We start from the raw sequence: 27,090 nt of genomic DNA on the forward strand, positions 1-27,090 counted from the left end.
CTAACTGATTCCTTCTCTCCTCCAAGGCTCGATCATACATTTCATGAATCTGCTGTGTAATCGTCCACCAGCTTGGGACTGAGTATGATGGTTCAACATACTCCATCAGAGACCTAAAGCCTGGCGCATCCACTTTGCTTAACGGTCTTGTGTCTTTCACAATCATTTCCACGATCAGCTGGGTGATTTTCGCAGCTCTCTGTGGAGTGCATTTGTTGAAGGAGCCTATTCTGGGTTGGGTGCTAGCATTACCCACCACGGCCTCTTGTTCAAAATCTATGTTCGCATGTTTTAATCACAGATGATTGTTCATTGAGCCGGTACTCCCGCCTTTCACACTTAAAACGACACCACAGAGTGTACATTTTACTGAGTTGCTGTCGGCTTGTTTTGTAAAATAATGCCAGGCTTTAGCTTTTCTGCCACTCATTTTGATGCTTTCACTCAAATTCAGTGACTCACTCCCGCATTTTTCCCATCAACGTTACTTCCGTTGACTCGAGAGATTTCCGATCTAGATATATTTAAATTCTTTAAATATATGTATATAATATTGTATGAGGAACATGACATTTAAATAATTAATATGATTATTCTTTATTATTATTATTTTAAGATTTCGGTTAATCCACCCTAAACGGATAGTGATTAATTTTCGTGTACACGGTTAACCGAGTACATGCCCCCCTCCCTAGTGTATACAAGATGTCTGTCACTGTATTGGTGTGGTAAGCTGAACTCAAAATTGTGTGTATTGATGTCCCAATGTTAGCTCCTTTGTGTGGTTTCCAGCATGGTAAAAACCACTCATCTTCTCCGTCCATCTTCCTCTGTCTCATCCTCCCTCAGGGTCCTCACATAGCTTCAGTCACTCTGGCAGCGTATGAGTGTGGCTCCACAGACTTCCCAGAGCCTCCGTACCCAGACCAGATTGTCTGTCCTCAGGGTGGAGGGGTGGAGGGCAGCATATCCCTCTGGTCGATCATGTCTAAGGTTCGCCTGGAGGCCTGCATGTGGGTGAGTTCCGAAAAAATAAAATAAAAGAAAGACTCATGATTAACTCTCAGACTGAAGTCTATAATGGTGGTAGTTTATGAGCCAATGCTAACTCTATTTGCTTGCATGTATGTTAAGGGTGCAGGCACGGCCATTGGGGAGTTGCCTCCATACTTCATGGCCAGAGCAGCCCGTCAGTCAGGAGCTGACCCAGATGATGAAGACTATGAGGAGTTTGAGGAGATGCTGGAGCAGGCAGAAACTGCCCAGGTCAGTCACACACAGCATGTGTACTTACTCGCCTCAGTTGGATCCCTGTTGATACATATCCCCACTCCCCCACCCACCTCATACATACTAGACCCAATAATCTCCATATAATGGTATATTTGTTTATATTGTTCCCAACAACCCTGGCTTATGTTTTCCCATCTGTTTTGGCCATGCCCCCAAGGAAGTGCCACTAACAGAGCTATTGACCCTTTCCCTTCGTCCATCAATTGGTTCTGAAGTGTCATGCGACTTCAGTGAATGCCCCTCCCTCCTCACAATTCCAGTAAATCTGCTTGTAAGGGGGTGAGTCACCCTCAACAAAGCTCCCCCTTTAATCTTCCCTGAGGCCTTGCTCTCCTATTCTCCCTCCTTCTATTGCCGACCTTTAATTTGAAGGACCGGCAGGAGATGTTCGGTCGCATGCTCACATGACTGGCAAGTGCTGAGGTCAGATGCTGAGCCAGCAGAATGGAAATCAAAGATGCTTTTCCACAGTCGTTTAGCTACTCTCACCTCACTGATTCTCAGTTGAAAAAGCCAAGGAGGCAAGAATTGCATGTCTTTCTTCATGTATGGGATTTATCCATGTGCATTTGAAGCAGTCTACAGGTACTAGTTGTCAGAACAGAATCATCATTCATGTGAGCTGAGCAACCAAGGACATGATGCACAGTCTCATACAAGAGCAATCGAGGGAGTAGTCCTTTGTATGCGATACAATTTTGATTGAAATAAAAATGAATAGCAAAAACTGCCTGTACTTTCCAGTAAACAAAAAACAAAAAACGAAATTCACAGATAATGATGGAGTGGTGGTCAACAGAAATGTGTAGTTGTGATAGTGTTGGCTTACTTGCTGTATAGCTTAAATTGGAAAAACTATTTGGCAAATATTTATATTTATCATTTGAGTATTACAATTAACAGCCTAATTAATTCCTTTTTTTAAATTACAGAAAAGGATATGATATAATTTGAACAGTTGTCTAGTTTCAAAGAATTTGGCATCGATGCGACTAAAACTAAGTTGAATGAAACTGCTAAAACTGATGGCGAAGTCAAAATACTGAGTGGCATTGGTGAAGTCAAAATACTAGGACTGAAATGAAAATGCTATCAAAATGAACACTGATGAGATGCTAGTATTGGGTTTTTCTATGCTCCAGACACATGGTCGATGATCTCCACTATTTAACCACAGACACTTCACCCCCACGGCTATAGAGACGTGATCAAACTAACTCAGCACCTCACTGCCAAAAATTAATATTTGTCTTCTCACTTTGCACTGCTGCTAAACTGCAGTTTTGTTTCTTTTTTATTATTTCTTTAAAAGTTTACATGGCAATTTGTGTATTAAGTTACTTTCATTACCTGTGTTACTTTGAAAATTAAATCTACCTTGGAAAATAAAACTTAGAATAAAATGTTCTGGTGGCATTAAGAGTTTTTTACTTTTTCCACCAAACAATCATATGCAATTTTCACTTTAGTAATTCAGGGAAAAAAACGCCACACAATTGCACATTTTTACAAGCAGTGATATGTTTTTCTTTGATTAAGATTAAATATTCTGTTTTGATTGTGACCTGTATTGGATTTGCTTGCAGGATTTTGTCACAAGAGCAAAACTGGGAGTCCAGAATATGGTACAGAGAGTTGGATTCTTTGGAATCTTGGCTTGTGCTTCAGTAAGTTGAATTTTATCTTTTGTTAACTTGTTAGAAAAATAATTTTCCTTCTTCCTTGTTTTCTATTTTCTATTTGAAATGTTATTATTGAAATTAATTTGGCTAGATTATATGTATTCAAGACCAACTCAAATAATCTTTATGTAGGCTATTTGTATCTGTGACATTGTCTTAAAATGCATATGTTTCAGATCCCCAACCCTCTATTTGACCTGGCCGGGATAACCTGTGGTCATTTTCTGGTACCCTTCTGGACCTTCTTTGGAGCCACACTGATTGGGAAAGCCATCATCAAGATGCACATACAGGTATATGGCTCAGCTGAACTGATCATCAGAAATGGTTTATGTATGACCAGGGAAAATGTTCACTCAAAACCCCCTGAGCTCTCTCAAAATTCATGGTATTGTCAATTGATGACAATTCTTGCAAAAGGGTGGGCTAATAAACATGCCTTGTATTTGTCATTCCCTGGTTTCAAATAGGTGGTACACTGGTACAGTGGTTAGCATGGTCACCTCACAGCGAGAAGGTCCTGGGTTCGTGCCCCGGGGTAGTCCAACCTTGGGGGTCGTCCTGGGTCATCCTCTGTGTGGAGTTTGTATGTTCTCCCCGTGTCTGCATGGGTTTCCTCCGGGGGCTCCGGTTTCCTCCCACAGTCCAAAGACATGTAGGTCAGGTGAATCGGCCATACTAAATTGTCCCTAGGTATGAATGTGTGTGTGTGGGTGTGTGTATGTCTGCCCTGTGTGATGGCTTGGCAGCCTGTCCAGGGTGTCTCCCCACCTGCCACCCAATGACTGCTGGGATAGGCTCCAGCATCCCCGCCACCCTGAGAGCAGGATAAGCGGTTCGGATAATGGATGGATGGTTTCAAATATGATTCAGGATATTCATGGCATTTGGTGGCTCCCCCTCCCCTCTAATGCTCACTGACTGGTAGGGCAAATATGGCATTAAGTGTATAATCTTAAGGAAAAAATGTATGTAACATTAATTTTCACTTTGAGCTGTCCCCACAGCCTCCCAATGCATGGGGTATAAACTTAGCACTTAGATCATGAGTTGGTGACCCACAGAAATGCCTAAATGTGGAGTTGTGGTTAACTCTTAGGGCACTGTTCTGTTGGGGATTCTGCTTTGAATTTTGGGAGGCATCCAGACCATAAGAAGAGGCTGGAGATGGGGGGGGGGGTGTTAAGAAGTCTTGAACGGAGCTCTGGCTTTTTCCTTTTTTCTTCTCAATTCCACCAGATCAAAAAACGTCTCCCAAATTACCAAGTGTTTTGTTAAGTCTACCGCTCTGGTGACTAATATGAACCTAGACTGTGAGAGGCTGACTGTGTGTCTAAGGGTGAGTCACTCAGTACATTAACCAACCAGAGCTATCCAACTCTTAGTTGTACCAGTCACTGATCTCATTGTGAAGCTTGCCGACAAAAGGCCTGCAAGGGTGATGATAGGGAGGCTATAGAGCGGACATGAAAAAGTAAACTGGAGAGAAGGAAATGAAGCAGATCCTGTGAGGCTGCAGGGGGCAGGGGTTTTTTTTTTTTTTTTTTTTTTTTTGGGTTTCTTGGGGTTTGTTTTTTTTATTATTATTTTTGCTCTTTTTTTTGTGTACCTTGAACCTTCCTTGGACATCACGTGTCATATCCTGTCTAAAGACTGGCTGTGGGGGTGCATGTGTCATACTGTTCAAAGCTTATCCATTTCAGGACCAATGCATAGTGTTGTGGTTTTGACCCCCAGTCTTGGTGCGTTATGAACCACATGAAACCTCTCCAGATCTCAATCCAATTGAGCATCTGTGGGATGTGCTGGACCAACAAGTCCGATCCACGGCGGCTCCACCTCGCAACTTACAGGACTTGAAGGATCTGCTGCTAATGTTTTGGTGCCAGATAACACAAGACACCTTCAAGGGTCTTGTAGTGTACATGCTTTGGTGGGTCGACGCTGTTTTGGCGGCACATGGAGGATCAACAGCATATTAGGCAGGTGGTCATAATGTTTTGGCTCATCACTATAGCATTCTTTCCTGCTGAATGGTGTTTAAGATGAAATGGTCAGGGAGGTATTTCTGTGTACCAGAACATATGATCAGAAAAAATTGACTTATATCGTGACTAAACCCACACGCATGTCAAGATAAACATGGATTTTTATATATATATATATATATATATGTGTGTGTGTGTGTGTGTGTGTGTATTTTTTTTTTTTTCGAAACCGTCAATGGTGTTAGAAGTGCTCAACTAATGAGGAGCGGAATATCAATACAGATGCAAGAAAAAAAAAGTTTTAATACATAGCAGTACAGGCCTGTTTCATGTGTCATGCACTCATCAGCTGCTAATATCTTTAATATAGATATTAGCAGCTGAAGCTGATGAGTGTACGACGCATGAAACAGGCCTGTACTGCTATGTATTAAAACTTTTTTCCTGCATCTGTATTGATCTATATATATATTTGTATAGCCCAATATCACAAATTACAAATTTGCCTCATTTTATGTGTGTGTGTGTGTGTGTGTGTGTGTGTGTGTGTGTGTGCGTTTGCGTGTGTGTGTGTATGTATACAGCTAGAAAAGCGCTATATAAATTGCAACTTGATATATATATATATATATATATATATATATATATATATATAATGTGTGTGTGTGTGTATTTCTGATGTTTTAAATTAAGCAGTAATCTCGGCAGAATATTTTTGGCCTAGAAGTAAAGCGTACAACAGCAACATAAAAAAAATCAAAACAATTTTTACCCTCCTGTCCCAGACCAGATATACATAAAGTGTACTAGGCCGATGGTAGTTGTAAGTAAATAATCAAAGTATATTTATATAGCACTTTTCACAGACAAGGTTACAAGGTGCTTCACAAAGAAAGAAAAGGGGAAAAAATATAAATGAAATAGTTGTGTAACTCCTGGTGGGCGAACATGAGGAAAGACACCATGGAATTTTCCCAAATTGGGATATGTAGTGTTGACGTTTTATTAGCTAATAACATTTGTGTGTGTGTGTGTATGTGTGTGTGTGTGTATTCTGAAGATGGTTTCATGATGAACAACTTTTTATTTAGACTGTGCCAGTGTATTTGTTTGAGGAGGTTAGATGGGGCATTTTTCCTCATGTTACTCTACTCTGAGTGTTAATAGACCATTAGGCTTCATAACGAGGTAACAATTTCAAAGCTGATTTCTTCTCTTTGTACTCTTACTATCTTCCCCCAGAAACTGTTTGTTATAATTACCTTCAGCAAGCACATAGTGGAGCAGATGGTGTCACTCATTGGGTAAGCATCTCCTGTGTGTGTGTGTGTGTGTGTGTGTGTGAGAGTGAGAGAGAGAGAGAAAGAGAGAGAGAGAGCGAGAGAGAGAGAATGAATAAAGGTGCTCTGTGGAGTCATCATGGTTCCTCTGTAAGATTGGAAAGCTTTTGAATACAGCTGGATTTTAATCAGTCATTTGTGATCGTTCCTTTTCTGAAAAAATACTGTTGCATTTGTGTGAATAGATCGGCATTACACACAAAGGTATTTCCTTGCCTTACACGCATGCAATCCATCCATGCAGCATTAGTGGTCAGGCATGTGGGACTCGATCAGAACAGGGTGGGCTCTGGTCTGACTCATCAAGTGCATCTCTGACTGAAGTAGATTCTCCCTAGACAGCAGGACACGCAGGGATGTACCAGTCAACCAAAGCAAAACAAGCTCATCATTCATTCAACTTTTTTTTCCAACTGATGGCAGATTTGGCTACTTTTCAAAAAGCAACTTCCCAATGTGAGTTTCAGAGAACCAAACAAGATGTAGGATATTTGAATTGATACCAAGTGAAAAATTATAAAATAAACATGGCACGTATTGATTAAGGAATATCCACTTCACAACATTCAGAAAGTTGTTAAAATTATGGAACGGAGTAGCGCTGTGTGGTCGACTTTTAGGCTTTGGCGATACTAAATACCAGCCTTTACCCTCATCTCAGTCCGTTGAGGGATCATATCATGATTGTCCTGCTGTTTTTCTCACAGATTAAGGTAACAGCAGTTTAATGTCTTCACCAGTTTTTTTTGGTTCTTGATTTCAGTTGCTTATTGGCCTCTTCCCATGATAATGAGAATCCTGTAATGGTGTTATTTTTTTTCCTGACTGGTCAGTCCATCAAGGCACAGGAACCTCGAGTTTTGTATTATTCACAACACATGACTCGCCATGGATGATTCGCCATGATGTGTGTGAATGGTGCCTGATTGCTGAATCGGGATTTTTTTTTTTTCGTTTTAAATTGCAGGGTGTGTGTGGGGGTGTGCGTGTGTGCGTGCGGAGAAGTGAGTGAGTGATACCATGAGTGAGTCAGTCAAAACCAGTCTGGTTTTGTTTGAGATCAACAATTACCTAATTAAGCTTTTAGTGTGTGTTTAGTAAATTGGCTTTTTTGCTTAGTCTACACTGAAATAGTTGCTGTAGTTTTGACCGGAGACTAGATTCATGAACATAGAGGACTGCTTGAGACTGGTCTGTCTAAAGCCTTTCAGCGTACTCTAGTAATGGTAGTGAAAATATTCTACATGTGTAAGTAGAGGCCTCATTCAGCCTGATCCTTTAGTTCTTCAGCTATACCACTGCAATTCCTGGCCCGGTAATACTGAGACCTCGACATGACTTGATTAAATGGTGACTAACCCTCCATTATGGACATATGCATTTTGATCGGCCCCCCGGTGAGCCAGTCTACCCTGCCTTAAAAGGACATGAGACTGCCCTGATTAGATAGCTTTTTGTCCAGAATGCATCAGTGTTGGTAACGGCGATGACATAATGTCGACTCACTTCCTGGTTGCAGGGGCTGACACATGCTGCTATATAGATGAGAGGGGTATAAAAGCAAGACTTGAAGAGCTTCTGCTTCATTCCTCTCAGCTCTCTGCTCATAGCACAAAGTAGAGGTGGGAGCTCTAAGTTAGAGACCTTCCGTAAAATGAGGCCCTCAAAAGTGTCAAGGATATTGCTTCATTCTGGGTGGCATAAGATCCACAGCAGTTTTCAGCGAAAGAAAAAGACTCCCAATGCTGCTGTCTAGGAGTGTTGGGGACTGAGAATTTGTGATCAAAAGCTTCACTGCTAGGCTCCATTTTGGAGAAAAGGTGTTGCGGTAAGTGAACTAATATTTTCTCACCCCCCCCCCTTCCCTTCTCAATGTTGCTCTTTGTGTGGATGTGTATGGAAATGTGTGGTGTCAGGTCTGTGCCAAAAGTAGGACCCTCCTTACAGAAGCCCTTCAGTGAATACCTGGAGGCACAGAGAAGCAAGCTGCACCACGCTGGGGAAGGCACACCGGCGGTAAGAACAATACATCTGACTACCGTGTACTGTTATTGGGTGGGAGCCTAGGATTTTCAGTGTTAGCTTCTTAGCTTATAAGAGAGCCTTATCTAGAATGAACAAATACGCATTTTTCAAATCATAAAATGATTTTGGGGGAGGTTTATTAAGACCAAGGATCGTAACTCTTTCTGCTTAATAGGATTACAACAGAAGACATAAAAAAAAAACAGAAATCACCAAAATTTGAGTTGGGTTTCCTTCTTTTCCAGTTTGACTTCCACCACATTTCCCACACTGAATTCATATTGTGAAAAAGTTTTTGTTCATTTTCTCCCGATGTATTTCTGTATTCAACGATTCAACACAATACACACAGCCTTGGTGGAGAGTTTGGGGTTTTTTCCCCCTAGTTTTGTACTGGAAAATATTCTGTAGTGGTAATGTGCCTTCATGACAGCGGTTCACAGCAGTGTCCACCACATTTCTTTGATTCCCAGGGTGAGAACTGGCTGTCGTGGATCTTTGAGAAGGTGGTGGTGGTTATGGTCTGTTACTTTGTCTGTTCCATCGTCAACTCCATGGCCCAGAGCTATGCCAAGCGGCTGCAGCTGCAGAAGCACTCGGAGGAAAAGACCAAGTGATGACTAGAACTGAGTGGTACGGAAAAGGCCGCTGACTGTTGTTGTCGTCGTCTCTGCTGCTGCTGAGGGTGCCCTCCGTTCAGCCTCGGCCACTTGAAACTCAACAACAAACCTCACCCTCATCCATCCTCAGAGAGGCTGAACACTCAAAAAACCAGGCATTGTTATTCTCTGTGTGTGTGCGTATGTGTATTTCAGAGGGTGTATGTGCTTATCTGTCCCTCTTCAGGTTTTTCAATTCTCCCTCACATCTTTCTTCTTTGTTATGTGATCGGTTCTCCCACCGACCTTTAAAAAAAAAGGTTACTTATAACAGATTAACCCTTTCATAGACCTCAGAAGTAAAGCAGTAGCTGGATGGTGAGTTCCAACTGTAGGCGGCGCCCGCCAGCTTCCATGCCTTATGTAAGATGGAGGGTCCGACTTCCATTGAACACAGTTCTTTCTTGATAAGACTTGATGTGTATTTAATTTTTGTTTGTTTTTTAACAGTGTGTGCATGGATGGTTCTCGTTGGATTTGTGCGTACTATGCTGGCAAAATGATTGTTAACAGATGTTTTGGCTTTGGTTTTGTTTCTCTTTTCAGGGTTTCATTTTCCTTGTATTTTTGTCTTTTTGAACAGTTGGACCATCTGTCTATTTTGCTCTTGATCTGTCATCAGTGAGGAAAGGTTAAAAAAAAAAGCAATATAAAGCCCGGTTGATGTGGTATTGATGGTTTGCACATCCTGTAAATATTTTTTTTGACAGTATGCGCACATGTATTTCTAATGGTTTGTCTGGATATAACTAAACTTGAACCAAAACTTAAAATTGAAAATCATTTGTTAGGTGACACTGTACACTCGGCTAACTACTCCCATTTCTAGTCTGTACATTTAGACTGGTCCTTGATCAGATCATATAAAAAATGTCTTAAGTCATTGCACTTGTTTCCAAGCCTGAGTGTCATTTCTTTGACTTTTCCCCCATGGAGTAGAAAATCAAAAATGTCGCAAATGCTGGTCATGGGATCGACTGTAGCTGTTGTGTTTAAGAATTGGTGCATTTTCAGCACATGGGGGGGGGGTCCATATTAATTTCCTTTTTTCGAAGAAACGATCATCTGTAAGGTAAGTGAGCTGCGGGCCATTTACACATTAGCGTTCGCCTTTCCCAAATGAACTTTAATTACAAGCAACAGAGCTTTCAGTCTGATGTTTCATATTATTGGAAACTTTTTTTGGAGGGGTCCACCATCATTGGAATGCTCTCCAGTTGGTTTGAGTTTATCCACACTCGGAGTCTGAGCATCCGCTCTGCTTTCGTGTCTCCACTTGCTTTCGGTCTTTCACAAGTCAAGTCTGGAATTGATATCTGCCCCATCTGCAACCTATCCTGCAGATCAGGACAAATACCCCTTTTTTGTCAGGAGTGCACCTTTTACCCTACTCTCCCCCCCTGTCAGCTAGCTTATCAGACTGGTGTTGGCTGTTTTAAAATGACACGGCAACAACAGTCTGTAAGCTGGCTGAAGTTGTGGGCCTGCGGCATCTCAGCACACTGTTCAGAGTCCTGTGTCACGTATCGGGCTGTTCCCCTTCGAGTAGTCCCATTTCTGGATAAGGGAGGCCACGAAGCAGTTCATGTTGGGGATGAGGGTGTTGAGGATTTGTTTGCCAGAACGAATCTGTATGTACCAAGTCATCTTGTAAAATTGATTAGTCAATAAATGCATAAAAGGTGTCTAATGTAGAATTCCCTTGTCTTTGTAATGTTTAACATTTAAAAGTGTACAAATTGTGTTAAAAGCATAGGAGTCACTAAATCTGTTCAAATCAGTATATAACCGCACGTGTAACTTTTTTTTTTTGTTCTGAAGAGGCAAAATGGTTCTCATGGGTTGACATTTATCATGAAAGGGCACCAATTTAGTGTAAACACTGTGCCCTTAAGCGTTTTTAATTTCCTTACAGCTAGGTAGTTTTTGGAATCTGTCACTGACATCTGTATCTTGGTGACTTGTTACTCTGAACAGTACTCAGCAACATTTTAAAAGTGCACTTAGAGGTTAACACTTTAAATTACAAGCCATTTATTACACAGAAATAAACAAGTAATATACAAGTAAAATAGATGTAATACGAGTAAAATGGAGGCTTTTCTATTGTCATAATGTGCTGTTAAATACAATCTATATCAAAGTATGGATTGACCATCCTATGTAATTTAACAATAGTAAAGATAACAAGACATTCAATATTGACTTTATATTAATTTATATTAATATTTATCCCTGCCAACTCTTAAGGATTCAAAATACTCGTTTGGCATGTGTTGTGAATTTATCCCATGCAGTGTTTGATGTAAATTATATTTAACAGCGCATTAAAACTAGGAAACATAAGACATGGAAAAGCCCCTATTTTACTCAGCAATTACCACCCATCAGTTAAATTACATCTATTTTACTTGTAAATTATTCGTTTGTCTTTGTAATGAATGGTCTGTCAGTTAAATGGTTACCCAATTCAAAATACGATTTATAAGGCCATTTTTGAATTATTTTACATGTTCAATATAATCCAAAATATAGCAGTTGTACTTCCAAAAATATATATATATATATATACACACACACAGCCCATCCATTTGATGTCCAGAGGTGACGTTAGGAGAGCTGAGTGTAGCTGGAGATGACTTGCTCTAGAGATGTAAAGCTGTCCAGAAAATCTTCCTCCGTGATCCCAAACTTGGTGTACTGATGAATGTACGCCCTGTGACAAGTTGAAATAAATTACAGGAAAACAAACTTACGTATTCTTATTCTTTCCGACTAAGTGACACTTTTGAAATCTACACTACCGTTCAAAAGTTTGGGATCACCCAAACAATTTCGTGTTTTCCATGAAAAGTCACACTTATTCACCACCATATGTTGTGAAATGAATAGAAAATAGAGTCAAGACATTGACAAGGTTAGAAATAATGATTTGTATTTGAAATAAGATTTTTTTTACATCAAACTTTGCTTTCGTCAAAGAATCCTCCATTTGCAGCAATTACAGCATTGCAGACCTTTGGCATTCTAGCTGTTAATTTGTTGAGGTAATCTGGAGAAATTGCACCCCACGCTTCCAGAAGCAGCTCCCACAAGTTGGATTGGTTGGATGGGCACTTCTTTGAGCAGATTGAGTTTCTGGAGCATCACATTTGTGGGGTCAATTAAACGCTCAAAATGGCCAGAAAAAGAGAACTTTCATCTGAAACTCGACAGTCTATTCTTGTTCTTAGAAATGAAGGCTATTCCATGCGAGAAATTGCTAAGAAATTGAAGATTTCCTACACCGGTGTGTACTACTCCCTTCAGAGGACAGCACAAACAGGCTCTAACAGGTACTATTTAATGAAGATGCCAGTTGGGGACCTGTGAGGCGTCTGTTTCTCAAACTAGAGACTCTAATGTACTTATCTTCTTGCTCAGTTGTGCAACGCGGCCTCCCACTTCTTTTTCTACTCTGGTTAGAGCCTGTTTGTGCTGTCCTCTGAAGGGAGTAGTACACACCGGTGTAGGAAATCTTCAATTTCTTAGCAATTTCTCGCATGGAATAGCCTTCATTTCTAAGAACAAGAATAGACTGTCGAGTTTCAGATGAAAGTTCTCTTTTTCTGGCCATTTTGAGCGTTTAATTGACCCCACAAATGTGATGCTCCAGAAACTCAAATCTGCTCAAAGAAGTGCCCATCCAACCAATCCAACTTGTGGGAGCTGCTTCTGGAAGCGTGGGGTGCAATTTCTCCAGATTACCTCAACAAATTAACAGCTAGAATGCCAAAGGTCTGCAATGCTGTAATTGCTGCAAATGGAGGATTCTTTGACGAAAGCAAAGTTTGATGTAAAAAAAATCTTATTTCAAATACAAATCATTATTTCTAACCTTGTCAATGTCTTGACTCTATTTTCTATTCATTTCACAACATATGGTGGTGAATAAGTGTGACTTTTCATGGAAAACACAAAATTGTTTGGGTGATCCCAAACTTTTGAACGGTAGTGTATATGTACTTAAACTAGAGAAATCCATCCTCTGAAGCCATTCACCATCTTACAACTAAGACTGGACTGTTACCAGCTGAAGCGCAAGTTCATTATATCAAAGTATGCCTTGTATGTAAAACTACCATGCAATGAATATTTCACTTCGATTTGACAAAATAGCAAACATCTCGGGTTTAAAAAAAAAAAGTACAATTATTTAAACGTGTGATAAATTTGAATAAATGTCATGTAGGGGTTGTCTTCCGAGCATCTGTGGGAAAGCCTTAACTTTGCTAGAGTTCGTGTGTTTGCTCAGTAAAAAGATGGCACAAATGTTAAAACAAAACAAAAAAACAAAAAAAACGGGCGCACAACTGACCTGGAGGCGAACATATTCCAGGCTTTCCCCGCCATACTCTCCAGAGGTGTGAGCAGCGCCTGGCTGTTGCTGAGCAGCGTGGCGGACTTCTCGTACTTGTTAAACGGCACGGGGGATTTCCACACGCCAAGGGCCTCTGCTGACGGGAGCCAGGCACCGTAGAGGCCTGGCTCCTGGAAGCCTCCTGTGGACGTCACGCAATTCGCTTTACTACTCAGCACTCTTGATAACAACATGAGAATATCTGTAACGGGATATCTAAAATTATGCTATTGGAAACTTCCTCCGCATGCTTCATATAGCACCACCCTGTGCTCGTAGACGTCATGTCTGTATGTTTACGTACAGCATGCTAAGCTTAGTCTTATTTTCTTGCTCAGAGAAGCGCTCATCCAAACTTCACACTCAACACTGCACTTCCTTGGGTCCTCAGCAATACACCCGCCAAGTGTAAAGCCGGTCAGATGAATGGTGTTCGAGCACATCTATGGACAGTCAGACATACATCCATATAATCCTTCCATTTTAGTATGACTAGTGCAGTGCCCATTCAGGAGTAATACCAATCCAACCACAATGTGGGTTACACTCTTTGTGACTAGAAAAGGCGGTGCGGTCGCTCGGCGCTGGCCCTCTATACTTAAAGACTTATTCGAGAGCAATGTCAGAAATTTAAAGAACAGCGTTAAGAGATTTGACGAACTAACCCACATTGAGGTTGGAGGGGTATTACTCCCGAACGGGCACTGCACTAGTTTTACACTTTTTTCTTTCATGTTACTTCGAAGCTTGGTGGATACTATCAGCCTTCCAAGGAAGACGACGAACAAATACCAGGTACAATGTTTGTCATCCGCCTACCACCTTCACCAGACACACCGTCTGTGCCAGAATTGGTCGACTGGTTTGCAGACTGTTGTCGTTTTTGCTCCGCTCCCTCCTCTTCCTGACTGTTGCCATGTATGGAACATACACTATATGGACACAATTATTGGGACACCTGGCCGGCCATTACACCTACAGGAGCTTTTATGACATCCCATTCTAAATCAATAGGCATTAATATGGATTTGTCCCCCCCCCCCCTTCCAGCAATAACAGCTTCCACTCTTCCGGGAAGGCTTTCCACGAGATTTTGGAGTATGTCTGTGGGAATTGTTGCCCATTCATCCATAAGAGCATTTGTGAGGTCAGGCACTGATGTTAGACGAGAAGACCTGGCTCGCAGTCTCCATTCTAGTTCATCCCAAAGGTGTTCAATGGGGTTGAGGTCAGGGCTCTGTGTGGGCCAGTCAAGTTCTTCCACACCGAACTCATCCAACCATGCAGTCATGCTGGAACAGAAAAGGGCCCTCCCCAAACTGTTCCCACAAAGTTGGAAGCATAGAATTGTCCAAAATGTCTTGGTATGCTGAACCATTAAGATTTCCCTTCACTGTAACTAAGGAGGCCTAGCCCAACCCCTGAAAAACAACCCCGTACCATTATCCCTCCTCCACCAAACTTTACAGTTGACACAATGCGGTCAGGCAGGTAACGTTCTCCTGGCATCCACCAAACCCAAACTCGTCCATCAGACTGCCAGACAGAGAAGCGTGATTCGTCACTCCACAGAACATGTTTCCACTGCTCCAGAGTCCAGTGTGCTTTACACCACTCCATCCGATGCTTGGCATTGTGCTTGGCGATGTAAGGCTTGCATACAGCTGCTCGGCCATGAAAACCCAATCCATGAAGCTCCCGGCGCACAGTTTTTGTGCTGATGTTAATGCCAGAGGAAGTTTGGAACTCTGCAGTCATTGAGTCAACACAGTGTTGGCGACTTTTACGCACAATGCGCCTCAGCACTCGTTGACCCTGCTGTGGGACTTTACATGGTCTGCCACTTCATGGCTGAGTTGCTGTTGTTACTAAACGCTTCCACTTTTCAATAATACCACTTACAGTTGACCGTGGAATATCTAGCAGGGAAGAAATTTCACGAACTGACTTATTGCAAAGGTGGCATCCTATGACAATACCACGCTTGAATTCACTGAGCTCTTCAGAACGATCCATTCTTTTACAAATGTTTGTAAATGCAGACTGCATGGCTAGCTGCTTGATTTTATACACATGTGGCAATGGGTCTGAATGAAACACCTGAATTCAATGATTAAGAGGGGTGTTCCAATACTTTTGTCCATATAGTGTATTTGCTGGCTGGTGACCAGAATCGGCCACAGCTTCCAGCACTTCCCATGGACCTTGCCGCTTTGGAAGTAAAGCTCAAGACAATAGTGGAAGAGCTTGGAACCCGGCAGCAAAGGATGGTTTCCAAGATTTTAGAAAAGCTGAGGATGGACTTGGGGGTGTTGCAGATGGGAGCCGAAAAGATGGGAAATTTGGACTCTGTAAATTGGACCAGGAGCTTGATGGCCTCAAAACCAATGTGAGAATCTCTTACACACTCCTAAAAGAGAATGGAAGCACAAGAGGCCTTTATTACCAAGCTCAAACGGGATCTCTCTCAGCTCTGGTTCACATGACGCCCCCTCCTGGTCCAGAGTCATCCGCTCCATCCGTTTCCATCATGCAACCAGGGCTCAAACACGCTATAGACACGTGGTTGCGAAATAGATTGACAAAGGAACTTTTTCAAAGGTCCTGGCCAAGGGTGTACATCTCCAGTGGCAGACAAGATGCCAGACTTTTCCCTGGAGTCCCAAGATGGCTCGGTGGACATCCAACCATGCAAGTAGACTCTGTTTGGAATACCGCTCTGGTTTGACCACTGCACCCAGACGCCCACTACAGTCATTGAGGGTAACCAAGTGATGCAGCCTGGTCAGTGTTGGCCATTCCCTGGTTCTCAGGGTTGTCACTGTTGCACTCTCCCACCCCATCAGTTACCCATGTCACATTGGCCATGTCACATTACCTCTGGTGCAGCGAGAGGTAACACCCACCGGGCACATTCCATCTGCACTGAGACTTCCACATTTATGGCATGGTAATTAAAGACGGCGAGAAAACTCTCCTGAGAAGATTTCGGTTCGACCAGAATTGAGAGCCCACTCAGACCTTCCAAATAAGGACTCCTCAGGGGGTCTACCATTATGTTGAGCTGGAGGTTAAGAGCAATTGGGGCCTGCCAAAATACACCTGCCTGTACCGCTTCAGGGTCCAGGGAAAGATTCCAGCCATGGAAACATGAAAACCCTGAGGCCCAGGGAGGTGGGTGGGGGGGGGCTAAGAATACATATCACCATATTACAATGCTTTCAGTCCTGTCATTGCAACTATTCCCCAATCCTCCATGAATAGTACACATGGTCATTGTAACTCTAATTAATGGTCATGGCAATTTGCATATCAAACCCATCACTGGTTTCAGTTGTGAAGCAACTGTGCCATTTTGGTCGCTACCTAACTGTGCTGTTTATAAGATTGGGGATACCATGCAGTCAGCTGAGACTGACAAAATCACTTAGATGAGTGATGAAACGTTTCTCCCACTAGACATATCCAGATGAACTGAGTCAACTTTCTGGAATTTCCTTACCTGGATAATTGAGCATGCATCAAGACATTGCCCATACAGGGTCCAGCCATATACTAGGTTTTGACCTAGTCTTGTTTAACCGAGCTCTTCCCATGATTTTAGCGCTTCACATGATCAACACTAAGGGGCAAAACAGGGGCCCAGTGGTTAGCCCTGTTGCCTCACAGCAAGAAGATCCTGGGTTCGAACCTAAGGCTGTCTCAGGTCCTTTCTATGTGGTGTTTGCATGTTCTCCCTGTGTCTGCGTGGGTTTCCTCAGGGTACTCCAGTTTCCTCCCACCATCAAAAAAAGACATGCATGTTAGGGTTAATACTCCTGCTTGTGCCCCTGACCAAGGCACCTCAGTGGCAAGGCACCGGGTGTGGATGAGATTCGCCCTGAGACGCGGAAGGCTCTGGACATTGTTGGGCTGTCTTGGTTGACAGGCCTCTTCAGTGTCACGTGGAGGTCGGGGACAGGGAGACTGGGGTGGTGGGTCCCATATTCAAAAAGGGGGACCGGAGGGTGTACTCCAATTATCGGGGCATCACATTGCTCAGCCTGCCTGGAAAAGTCTACTCTAGGGTGCTGGAAAGGAGGATCTGACCGATTGTCGAACCTCGGATCCAGGAGGAACAATGAAGATTGCATCCTGGCCATGGAACAACAGACCAACTGTTTACCCTTGCAGAAGTGCTGAGGGGGGCATGGGAGTTTGACTAGCCAGTCTACATGTGTTTTGTGGACTTGGAGAAGGCTTACGACCGTGTACCCCAGGGCACTCTGTGGGGGGTACTGCAGGAGTATGGGGTACCGGGGCAGTTGCTACAAGCCATCCGGTCCTTGTATAACCAAAGTAAGCTGTGTCTGCATTCTCGGCAAAAAGTCAAACACATTTTCCGTGGGTGACGGACTCCGCCAAGGTTGTCCCTTGAATCCGATTCTGTTTGTGATATTCATGGACAGGATCTCAAGGCGCAGCCAAGGTGAGGAGTGTGTCCATATTGGGAACCTCAGAACTGCATCTCTGCTCTTCGCAGATGATGTGGTTTTGTTGGCTTCATTAGAACGCGACCTCCAAGCGCGCACTGGGGCGGTTTGCAGCTGAGTGTGAAATGGCTGGGATGAGAGTCAGCAACTGCTAGTCTGAGGCCATGGTTCTCTACCGGAAAATGGTGGATTGCTCCCTCTGGGTTGGGGATGACTTGTTGCCTCGAGTGAACTCCTTCTTGTTCACGAGTGAGGGTAGGATGGAGCGGGAGATTGACAAGCAGATTGTTGCAGCATCAGCAGTAATACGGACATTGTACCAGACCGTTGTGGTGAAGAGGGAGCTGAGCCGGAAGGCAAAGCTCTAAATGTACCAGTCAATCTTCGTTCCAACCCTCACCTATGGTCATGAGCTTTGAGTAGTGACCGAAAGGATGAGATTGCAGATACAAGTGGCTGAAATGAGTTTCCTCCATAGGGTGTCTGGACTCAGCCTTAGACATAAGGTGAGGAGCTCGGACATCCGGAGGGAGCTCAGAGTAGAGCTGCTGCTCCTTCGCGTCAAAAGGAGCCAGTTGAGTTGGTTCGGGCATCTGATTAGGATGCCTCCTGGGCGCCTTCCGTTGGAGGTTTTCCGGGCACAGCCAACTGGGAGAGACCCCAGGGTAGACCCAAAACTCGCCGGAGGGACTACATGTCCAATCTGGCCAGGAAACGCCTTGGGATCCTCCAGGAAGAGCTGGAGGGCATAGGGATGCCTGGAGTGCCCTACTTAGCTTGCTGCCACCGCGACCCTAACCTGGAGAAGCGGCTGAAGATGAATGAAGAATGAAATTAACATTAAATGCGTAGAAATTACGTCTTCATGTAGACCACATTTTGCCTACCAGTGCAACATAACTTGGGAGAAATACCTTCACACTAGTCAATATCGTCTCTCTTTCAACCTACAACAGAACAAATTATCAAAATTATTAAATGAATGTGTCTTGTGACGTTTATTTTGTAACCGCATTTTAGCTGGTTGAAAAGAGGGTGAAAAGAGGTCTTGGACATTCAGACCGAATATCACACAGCTTTCAACTAGAAATCAGAGTTGAAATCCCAGTTGATGCTCACCAGGCTGTAGAACATGGGGTAGTGGTGCACTTCAACCTCTTTTGGCCAAAATGAGTATTACAACAACAAACAAACAAAAAGATCCTGACCAAAATAATAATAATAATAAATTCACTTGCCTCTCACAGCTTCTGAAATTTCATGTAAAAGAGCAAAGAAAAGTTTTGAATATCTTGTATAATCAGAGAAATTTAAGTAAGTATATGTGACCTGTCTCAGTGCTGTAGACATCTTTTCCTCTCAGTATCAGCAGATTGGCCAGCGAGGTGTTAAAGCCTGCTCCTCTGAGACTCCTGCTTCTCTCAGGGGCAATAGGATTGATATGAGGGGCAGTTACCTGCCAGTCTATACCTGCAACACAGCAGACGTGCAGGGCTTTTATTCAAATGTGGGCAGGGGTCACTGCTCAAACTATCAAATCAACTCATTTCCTATCCAGATTAAACTGGCATTAGCATTCCAATGAATGTAAAAGGTCATCTTTCTTTTATCTGTTATTTCAGTCATTTCCTAATCATATAGTGCATGACACTTGACTAGTCTTCAACTTGGAATTAAAATGACCCCTTGTTTCACACACCTTTTATTCTAAATCTAAGCCAGTTGCTAATCGTCTTTCAATGGTATTGCATCAGGATGGCATGTGATTGAGGTCTGAAATATCTGAGGGAGTGTTATTTGAAAACTAATTTTGAATTGATATTGTACCCTACATTTCCAAACCATTTCAATGTGATGGACTTCGGTTGGATTCTTAAACATGGTATTTTCACATATGTAAGCAGATATTGTGATACACATTGATAGTGTATAAAATTCCAAATGATTATATTCATATTTCCATATCACATAGCACTAACTGAATTCCTTCAACAAACTACCACAGTATTAGTTCAAATAGCATTTTCTTAATTTAGCCTACCAATGGGAATGTGATAAATTAAAATCGATCTTGATTTTACTTATTTTTTTAATATTTTTCTGATTCGTATAAAATGTCTCATCCTATGTACAAATAAATTTGCCTTGCAACCTTCATTTCTTTTCTTCTTTTTTTTTTTTTTGGTGCATAACTTCAATGTGTTGTCATTTTGTGAAGATTCACAGGGTCATACCAAATGAAGAAGAAATCCAGTTCCAAAAACCCCAAACAAGACTGTGAACCAAACTGACCTTCCTCCATCTTTGTGTTAGAGATGAGCATCTGGCGGAGGTGTTTGAGCAAGCCCTGCCAGGTAAACGCACTGTAGGCAATGGAGGAGCTGGCCATCTGAGGGATGGTACACATGCTCAGTAGCTTATATTCTGGGTGGCACGCCAGGCTGCTCACCAACTCACCTGAAGCACAAAGAGAAGACTCAGTAAGCATCACAATGTGTAAAAGAAAAAAACACAATAGTATCCATACCATAATGGTCAGAAAGAGCTGGTTTGTTTATAGTATATTACTTGTAGCTACAATCCTAAATCTTTACATGCAAACATACACCGATCAGCCAAAACATTAAAATCACTGACAAGTCAGTGAATAACATTGATTATCTCGTTACAATGGCATCTCTCAAGGCGTGGGATATTAGGCAGCAAGTTAACAGTCAGTTCTTGAAGTTGATGCAGTGGAAGCAGGAAACATGGGCAAGGGTGAGGATCTCAGTGACTTTCACAAGGGCCAAAATTGTGATGGCTAAACGACTGGGTCAGAGCATCTCCAAAATGGCAGGTCTTGTGGGGTGTTCCTGGTATGCAGTGGTCAGTACCTACCAAAAGTGGTCCAAGGAAGGACAACCAGTAAACTGGCGACAGGGTCATGAACGCCCAAGGCTCACTGATACATGTGGGGAGCTAAGGTTACTGGTCTGGTCCAATCTTACAGAGGAGCTACTGTCGCTCAAATTGTTGAAAAATGCTGACTATGATAGATGGGTGTCAGAACACACATGCCTCGCAGCTGTGTATGGGGCTGTGTAGCCGCCTACTGGTCAGAGTGCCCATGATGACCCCTGTCTACCGCCAAAAGTGCCTACAACGGACACTTGAGCGTCAGAACTGGACCATGGAGCAGTGGAAGCAGGTGCCCTGATCTGATGAATCACGTTTTCCTTTACATCATGTGGACGGCTGGGTACATGTGCATCGTTTACCTGGGGAAGAGAGCACCAGGATGCACTATGGGAAGAAGGCAAGCCGACGGAGGTAGTGTGATAACCTGGGCAATGTTCTGCTGGGAAACCTCAGGTCCTGGCATTCATGTGGATGTTATTTTCACACATACCACCTACCTAAACATCACTGCAGACCAGGTACACTCCTTCATGGCAACAGTATTCCCTGATGGCAGTGGCGTCTTTCAGCAGGATAATGCGCCCTGCCACACTGCAAAAATTGTTCAGGAATGGTTTAAGGAACAGGACAAAGAGTTCAAGATGTTGCCTTGGCCTCCAAATTCCCCAGATCTCAATCCGATCAAGCATCTGTGGGATGTGCTGGAAAAACAAGTCCGATCTATGGAGGCTCCAACTTGCAATTTACAGGACCTAAAGGACCTGCTGCTAACGTCTTGGTGCGAGGTACCAGAGGAAACCTTCAAAGGTCCTATGGAGTCCATGCCTCGACGGGTCAGAGCTGTTTTGGTGGCACAAGGGGGACCTACACAATAATTAGACAGCTGGTTTTAATGTTTTGGCTGATCGGTATTTACCCTTCTGGGTATTCTTCCTATCAATGTGAAGAAGAATTCACCATGAATTGGATTGTTCGCTCACTAACGGAACAATCAGAAGGGTAAAACTACCCTGTCTCATGGCGGTCTAATCCCACTTCACATTCCATATTAGTGGGTGAACAATCTCACAGCCACATTTAAAGACAAATGCTAATCCACATATATCCAAATCATGAATGCCAAGTTGCTCGTTTTAATGTTTAATGTTGATCAGGACATTACGCCGTTGCAGCCAAATGTAAAAGAACAAGGCAGGTAGCAGTGCGTTTGAAAAATAAAGTTATTTTGGCTGACAAGAATGGCAGACTAAGACCTTTACCGACAGATATTACATCATTTGCTGAACTCAGGTTCACAAAACCGGCAAATTTGCAGACACATGTTAAAAATGAAATTTTTAACACGTGTCTGCACATTGTTTTTAATGACAATAAATTAAATTGGAAAAAAAAACGGGAAGGTGCTGACATAACACCACTGGCAACCCTGCTTCATTTTGAATTAATCTCTGGGATTTATGGTGGTCAAACATCACTACAATTACCAGGTATCACTATAGGTGTCAGCAATTTGTAGCATGTGATATTAACATAATGTAGCCAAGACATACTTTGCTGTGGAATTTAAATAGTACATGCTTGACAGTAAAAGGGTGGAGTTTGCATGTTCAGTGTGAAAGCGCCTTTAAATAGGAACATGTGCATGAGTTTATGCATGCTTGTAAATGTGCATTTGTGTGTATGAATACTCCCATGGTGCGTAGGTATGCTGTGAATTAGTTTTTACATGTGTCTAAGCTGCTAATGTGTAAGAATAATGCAAGCCTGAGTGCATGTGTTAGTACTCCTGCTGTCAATAATATACTTTTCCCACCAAAACTAGCACGTATATATATATATATATATATATATATATATATATATATATATATATATATATATATATATATACGTGCTAGTTTTGGTGGGAAACGTATATATATATATATATATATATATATATATACACACACACACACACACACACACACACACATGATATGAGCTTTTTAAACACGGGAAAACCTGCTAAATTGACTCCTTTCCCAATGCCAGTAGACAAGTATGCCTGTTTTTTTTTCTTCTGGTGTGTCACATTCCATGTCATGAACGCACTAGAAAAGGGGTGAAAACTACACCCTTTTTCCATCGCCAGAAAAGGGACAAAAATTAGCATGTCTATGCAGGTGTCATGTTTGCATCACTGCCGATCGAAGCCAGAGTCGATAAATACCTCCGAGTCATTTGTCCTGGGAATGAATGCCGATTGTAACCTTTCCCACTAAAGACAAAAGCCAGATGTTAATGGGTGTTAGTGGGCTTTTTTTGTCCAGTGGGAAATGGGCTTAAGTCTGACTGTGCCTTTTTGTTTCTCACCGAGGGGATTTCTACTGTAGACTCCATGGGAGTCCCCAGTGAGCGCAGGCTGCAGAACACTGCCCAGCTGGTGGGCAATGACCCTGTTGATGTCACTGAAAGAGGTGTGTTTGATGTTCAGCAACTGACTGCAGATCCTGTGCACCACATCATTCTCATGCACTAAGATGACATCAGACAGCTGGTAGAGGTGAGACAACGTCAGGACACAGTTGTAGTTCTGAACTATCACCTAAAAGGAGAAGCACAAAAGAAGGATAAGAGAAAATAACACAACTACAAATCAATCATCTGCATATTACAGAGGAAGAAAGATGATACCTGTCATTTCTTCTGCAATATGGGCCTTAAAATAAGAAAAGTGTTCTTTCATTTCACTATAGATCTCATTTCACAATACTCAGGTTTTCATTCCTTTGGTAACAATAGACATTTGTTTTAGATTCTGACAAATCTCAGAATTATGTTGTTTATAGGAGAAACTTCCACAGAATAAAAGGGGTCTCCTTTGGATGTTTGGCCATGTTTATTCTAGTTCTCTTCATTTGGATTTTAATGTGAATGTAGGCAGAGTTTTCCATGTAATAACGCCAGAATCACTAATTCAATGTCACATTCTCAGTCTCATCTTTGCTTTTTATACTATCTGTTTATGACTACAATACAGTACAACTAAACCCTGCTCACACTGGTATCATACCTCTCCAGTGCCATATGGCCAGGTGAGGTGGTTAAGGATGAAGGAGTTAGGGTAGACATCTCGCAGACACTGTGTGACGTAGGTGCCGACCCCGGACCCTGTACCCCCTGCCACGCTCATAATGGCCATAATCCCAGCTAATCTGTCACAGCACTCCACCTCTCGCCGCACGAGGTCCTCAACCAACTCTCTGTGACGTGGACCATGAACACAATACCTTGGAAAAGGTAAAGACGCAAGAAGATTTGATTTATTAAGGTTTTTCTTTATGGATCTACCTAAACTAGTATCGGATATCGGGCAAAGAGCAAAATCCAAAACCAAAAGCCATGAGTAACATCATGATAAAAACAAAATGGCTCGATTTACAGCATTTTTGGCAAATGGAAGCCTGTATTTCTTTAAATGTTTAAAAAAAAACAGATCCTATCTAAATCATTTGCCCACTGACCGCAAACTAATGGTCTTAGTCTGCACTGTTCAGGAAAAGTAACGGATCTGATCGGTACTCGGTATCAGCAGATTCTTAAAGATTCATACTCAGAATCTATATCAGCAGGGAAATGTGATATCGGCACATTCCTATTAAAGATAATCATATTTTCCCCTTTCATGTTCTCAATCACAGCCATTGAAAATTTGCATTAGCACACCCACCAATACACTGTAGTCCCCTCTCAGACAACTTCTCATTGTTACTCCAGATGGAGAATGGTCTGGTATTTCAGCAGCACGTCAACCTCTGAAGGTTTGATTTTTTACATAATATCCCTTAGGCAAAAGCAGTCCTTCTATTCTCTGTCTAATTCCATTATAACTGTTATCCTCTTTCAATGTTGTATTATGTAAACACAATGCCCATTGCACGTTGTCCATCTTGGGAGATCGATCCCTCCTCTGTTACTCTCCCTGGGGTTTCTTCCTATTTTTTCTCCCAGTTAAAAGGTTTTTTTTTTTTCAGGGAGTTGTTCCTTATCCGATGAGAGGGTCTAAGGACAGGATGTTGTGTTGCTGTAAAGCCCATTGAGGCAAATTTGTAATTTGTGATACTGGGCTATACAAATAAAATTGACTTGACTATTCTGCTGATCAGGGTTCAAAGGAACCTGTGACGTAGGTTTTCTTAGTAATACTTACTAATGGTTTTGTATTCTCTGGTAAATGGGCACAATGTTGCCTCCCTACACTGGCTCCCTGTTATATTTCAAATTGATTTTAAAATATGACTGCTCACTTTTAAGGCTTTAAACGGTATTGCTCCTTTATACATTTGTGATTTATTGACTTGGTATGTCCCCTCCTCGACCATTAAGGTCTGCAGATGGAGCCCTGCTAGTTATTCCCTGGTCTCGGTTGATTACAAAGGGTGATCGGCTTTTGCTGTTAGAGCCCCCACACTATGGAACTCTTCCTGCTGAGGTAAGACGAACTAAGTCTCTAGCTTCTTTTAAATCTCGTCTTAAAACTTTTCTTTGTATGAAAGCTTTTACAAATGTTTGATAGTTGTCTTTATTTTCACTGTTTTTATTTTTACTCTTATTTGACCTTACTCTTATTCCTGCCCTGTCTGGTTTTATCTGTCTTTTGATTTTTTTGTGAAGCACTTTATAACATTGTTTTAGAAAGGTGCTATATAAATAAAAGTATTATTATTAATGTTAGATAAGCTAGTTCCTGTATGTGATATACCCTTACCCATTAGCCCAGTTATTTCCAGAACCCTCTTTCTGGCTGAAGTGGGATTTGTCTCCGTATCTCCACCTGCCAGACTTTGTAGCTTTGGTCAAGCTGTTGTTGATCACTTTGGGCTCCATGTCAATGAGCACTGCTCTGGCCACAAGCTCTGTTTAAAAGACACGGGTATTGAAAGATGGACAGGAGACCGTGGACCCAACTGTAATTCGGGAAAAACAATGTCTGACAAACGGAATAAACACAAACGAACTTAAAAATCTTTAGAAAGAGGCAAAGCTTTCTGGACGCAAGACATATACAATAAGTATTCCTACCACGGTTTGTCGTTTCATTGTAGAAGCGATCAATGCTGGCGTCGCGATATGCTTTTCCTTTTCCTTGATCCGCATCATCGCAGATAACGTCGAACAACTCCTGTCCCACCTGGTTACCACACTGACCGAGCTGCACTGTCACCACCGACATCCGTCAGAGCAAAACCCTCCCGTCATGGGGGAAGGCTCGTTTTACTATCAACCTACAAGAATATACGATAAATAGACAAGCTCCGGAAGATAAACTGTCATGTTCAGTGCGCCGCTTCTCAAAAGTTCTTCTTCTCAGCTTTTCGTCATCTTCTTCGTCTTTATTGGCGGTTGGTAAACAACGAAATGGTGCATTGCCGCCACCAGCTGGTATGAAGTGTGGCTCCTCTCGCACCGCATCCATAAACCTCTTCTTTGGCCTTCCTCTTTTCCTCTTTTCCTCTTTTCCTCTTTTCCTCTTCCCTGGCAGCTCCATATTCACCATCCTTCCCCCAGTATACCCAGCACATGTCCAAGCCATCTCAATCTTGCCTCTCTTGCTTTGTCTCCGATCCATCCAACCTGAGCTGTCCCTCTAATATAGTCGTCCCTAATCCTGTCCTTCTTCATCACTCGTGTAACCAGGTTAAAATTAATGTTTTTATTTTATTTTGTTTGAGTATGAAATATCACCAAATCCTGTCTGTGTGCTGTTATTTGTGTTTACTACATTTTATTTTATGTCATTATTTACTTTTATGTATGTTTTCCAACGACCGTCATATACGTGTACTGTCGCTTTAAGAGAGAGGTCTTGTGGGTACACGGAAGAGGGAACGCGGGAGAGGCCATTTTTGTTTTGTGGGAGGAGTCTCAAGCAGCAATCGAGCCGAGCCACACGTGTTTCTTACCGTGGGACAGTTTTGCTGGTTGAGGAGAACGTAACCTTGAGTATCCCTGTAAGAAGATACTGCAAGCTGTGGGATAAAATACTTGTTTATCCTTTCTTACATCGGAGTCCCGTGGACGGTTTCTACTTCTAACGCACACGAGTGGAGTCCGGGCAGTGGTTGAACTTCGACCCCCACGTCCGTAAGAAACACCGCTCCCGCTGGAGGACTGGACGGTTGTCGAAGGGTTTGAAACCAAAATAAATGGCAAGGTGGGCCAAATAGAGTCCTGTGTGTCCCCGCTCCTTCCTTGATCATGATGATGATGATGAGAGACTGAGGGCCCCCCACAACACCTGGGACCCCACCGAAAATAGAACACAACGCAGAGCTAACGATGAGAGGGA

The 27,090-nt window shown here is 42.5% G+C and overlaps 2 protein-coding genes across 3 annotated transcripts in view; one reads left to right on the top strand and one right to left on the bottom strand.

Moving 5' to 3' along the window:
- Positions 1–9,898, top strand: part of vmp1 (vacuole membrane protein 1) — a 35,033-nt gene extending 25,135 nt beyond the window's left edge. Inside the window, exons 6-12 of the mRNA XM_056283079.1 lie at positions 850–1,017; positions 1,135–1,266; positions 2,880–2,960; positions 3,152–3,268; positions 6,206–6,267; positions 8,220–8,319; positions 8,802–9,898. Coding sequence (XP_056139054.1) covers positions 850–1,017; positions 1,135–1,266; positions 2,880–2,960; positions 3,152–3,268; positions 6,206–6,267; positions 8,220–8,319; positions 8,802–8,945 — 804 coding nt within the window. The 3' untranslated portion in view covers positions 8,946–9,898. The remainder of the gene's footprint in view (positions 1–849; positions 1,018–1,134; positions 1,267–2,879; positions 2,961–3,151; positions 3,269–6,205; positions 6,268–8,219; positions 8,320–8,801) is intronic.
- On the bottom strand, positions 6,595–26,074 carry tubd1 (tubulin, delta 1). Of its 2 annotated transcripts, XM_056283078.1 has the most exons (9): positions 25,824–26,074; positions 25,510–25,657; positions 23,815–24,031; positions 23,115–23,346; positions 20,151–20,315; positions 19,188–19,328; positions 13,345–13,528; positions 11,564–11,703; positions 6,595–6,637 (listed from the first exon to the last, which is right to left on the bottom strand). In XM_056283078.1, exons 1-8 carry the CDS (start codon positions 25,972–25,974, stop codon positions 11,598–11,600), a joined length of 1,344 nt encoding a protein of 447 aa, XP_056139053.1. In that variant the 5' UTR covers positions 25,975–26,074; the 3' UTR covers positions 6,595–6,637; positions 11,564–11,597. The 2 variants fall into 2 exon arrangements, with proteins under 2 accessions (XP_056139053.1, XP_056139052.1); XM_056283077.1 differs by lacking the exon at positions 6,595–6,637 and having other exon boundaries at positions 10,079–11,703.
- Positions 26,075–27,090: the final 1,016 nt, after the last annotated feature.

Source organism: Lampris incognitus, chromosome 7 (genome assembly GCF_029633865.1).
Source record: "Lampris incognitus isolate fLamInc1 chromosome 7, fLamInc1.hap2, whole genome shotgun sequence".
NCBI classification, from domain to species: Eukaryota; Metazoa; Chordata; class Actinopteri; order Lampriformes; family Lampridae; genus Lampris; species Lampris incognitus.

What these genes read in the sequence shown, in the direction of transcription:
- tubd1 (XM_056283078.1), bottom strand. Translation starts at nt 25,974, where the DNA reads ATGTCGGTGGTGACAGTGCAGCTCGGTCAGTGTGGTAACCAGGTGGGA. An exon ending in GGCCATATGGCACTGGAGAG is followed by an intron (nt 23,347 to 23,814) that starts GTATGATACCAG and finishes TTCTCCTTTTAG; the next exon opens with GTGATAGTTCAGAACTACAA. An exon ending in TGTCTACAGCACTGAGACAG is followed by an intron (nt 13,529 to 19,187) that starts GTCACATATACT and finishes TGACGTCCACAG; the next exon opens with GAGGCTTCCAGGAGCCAGGC.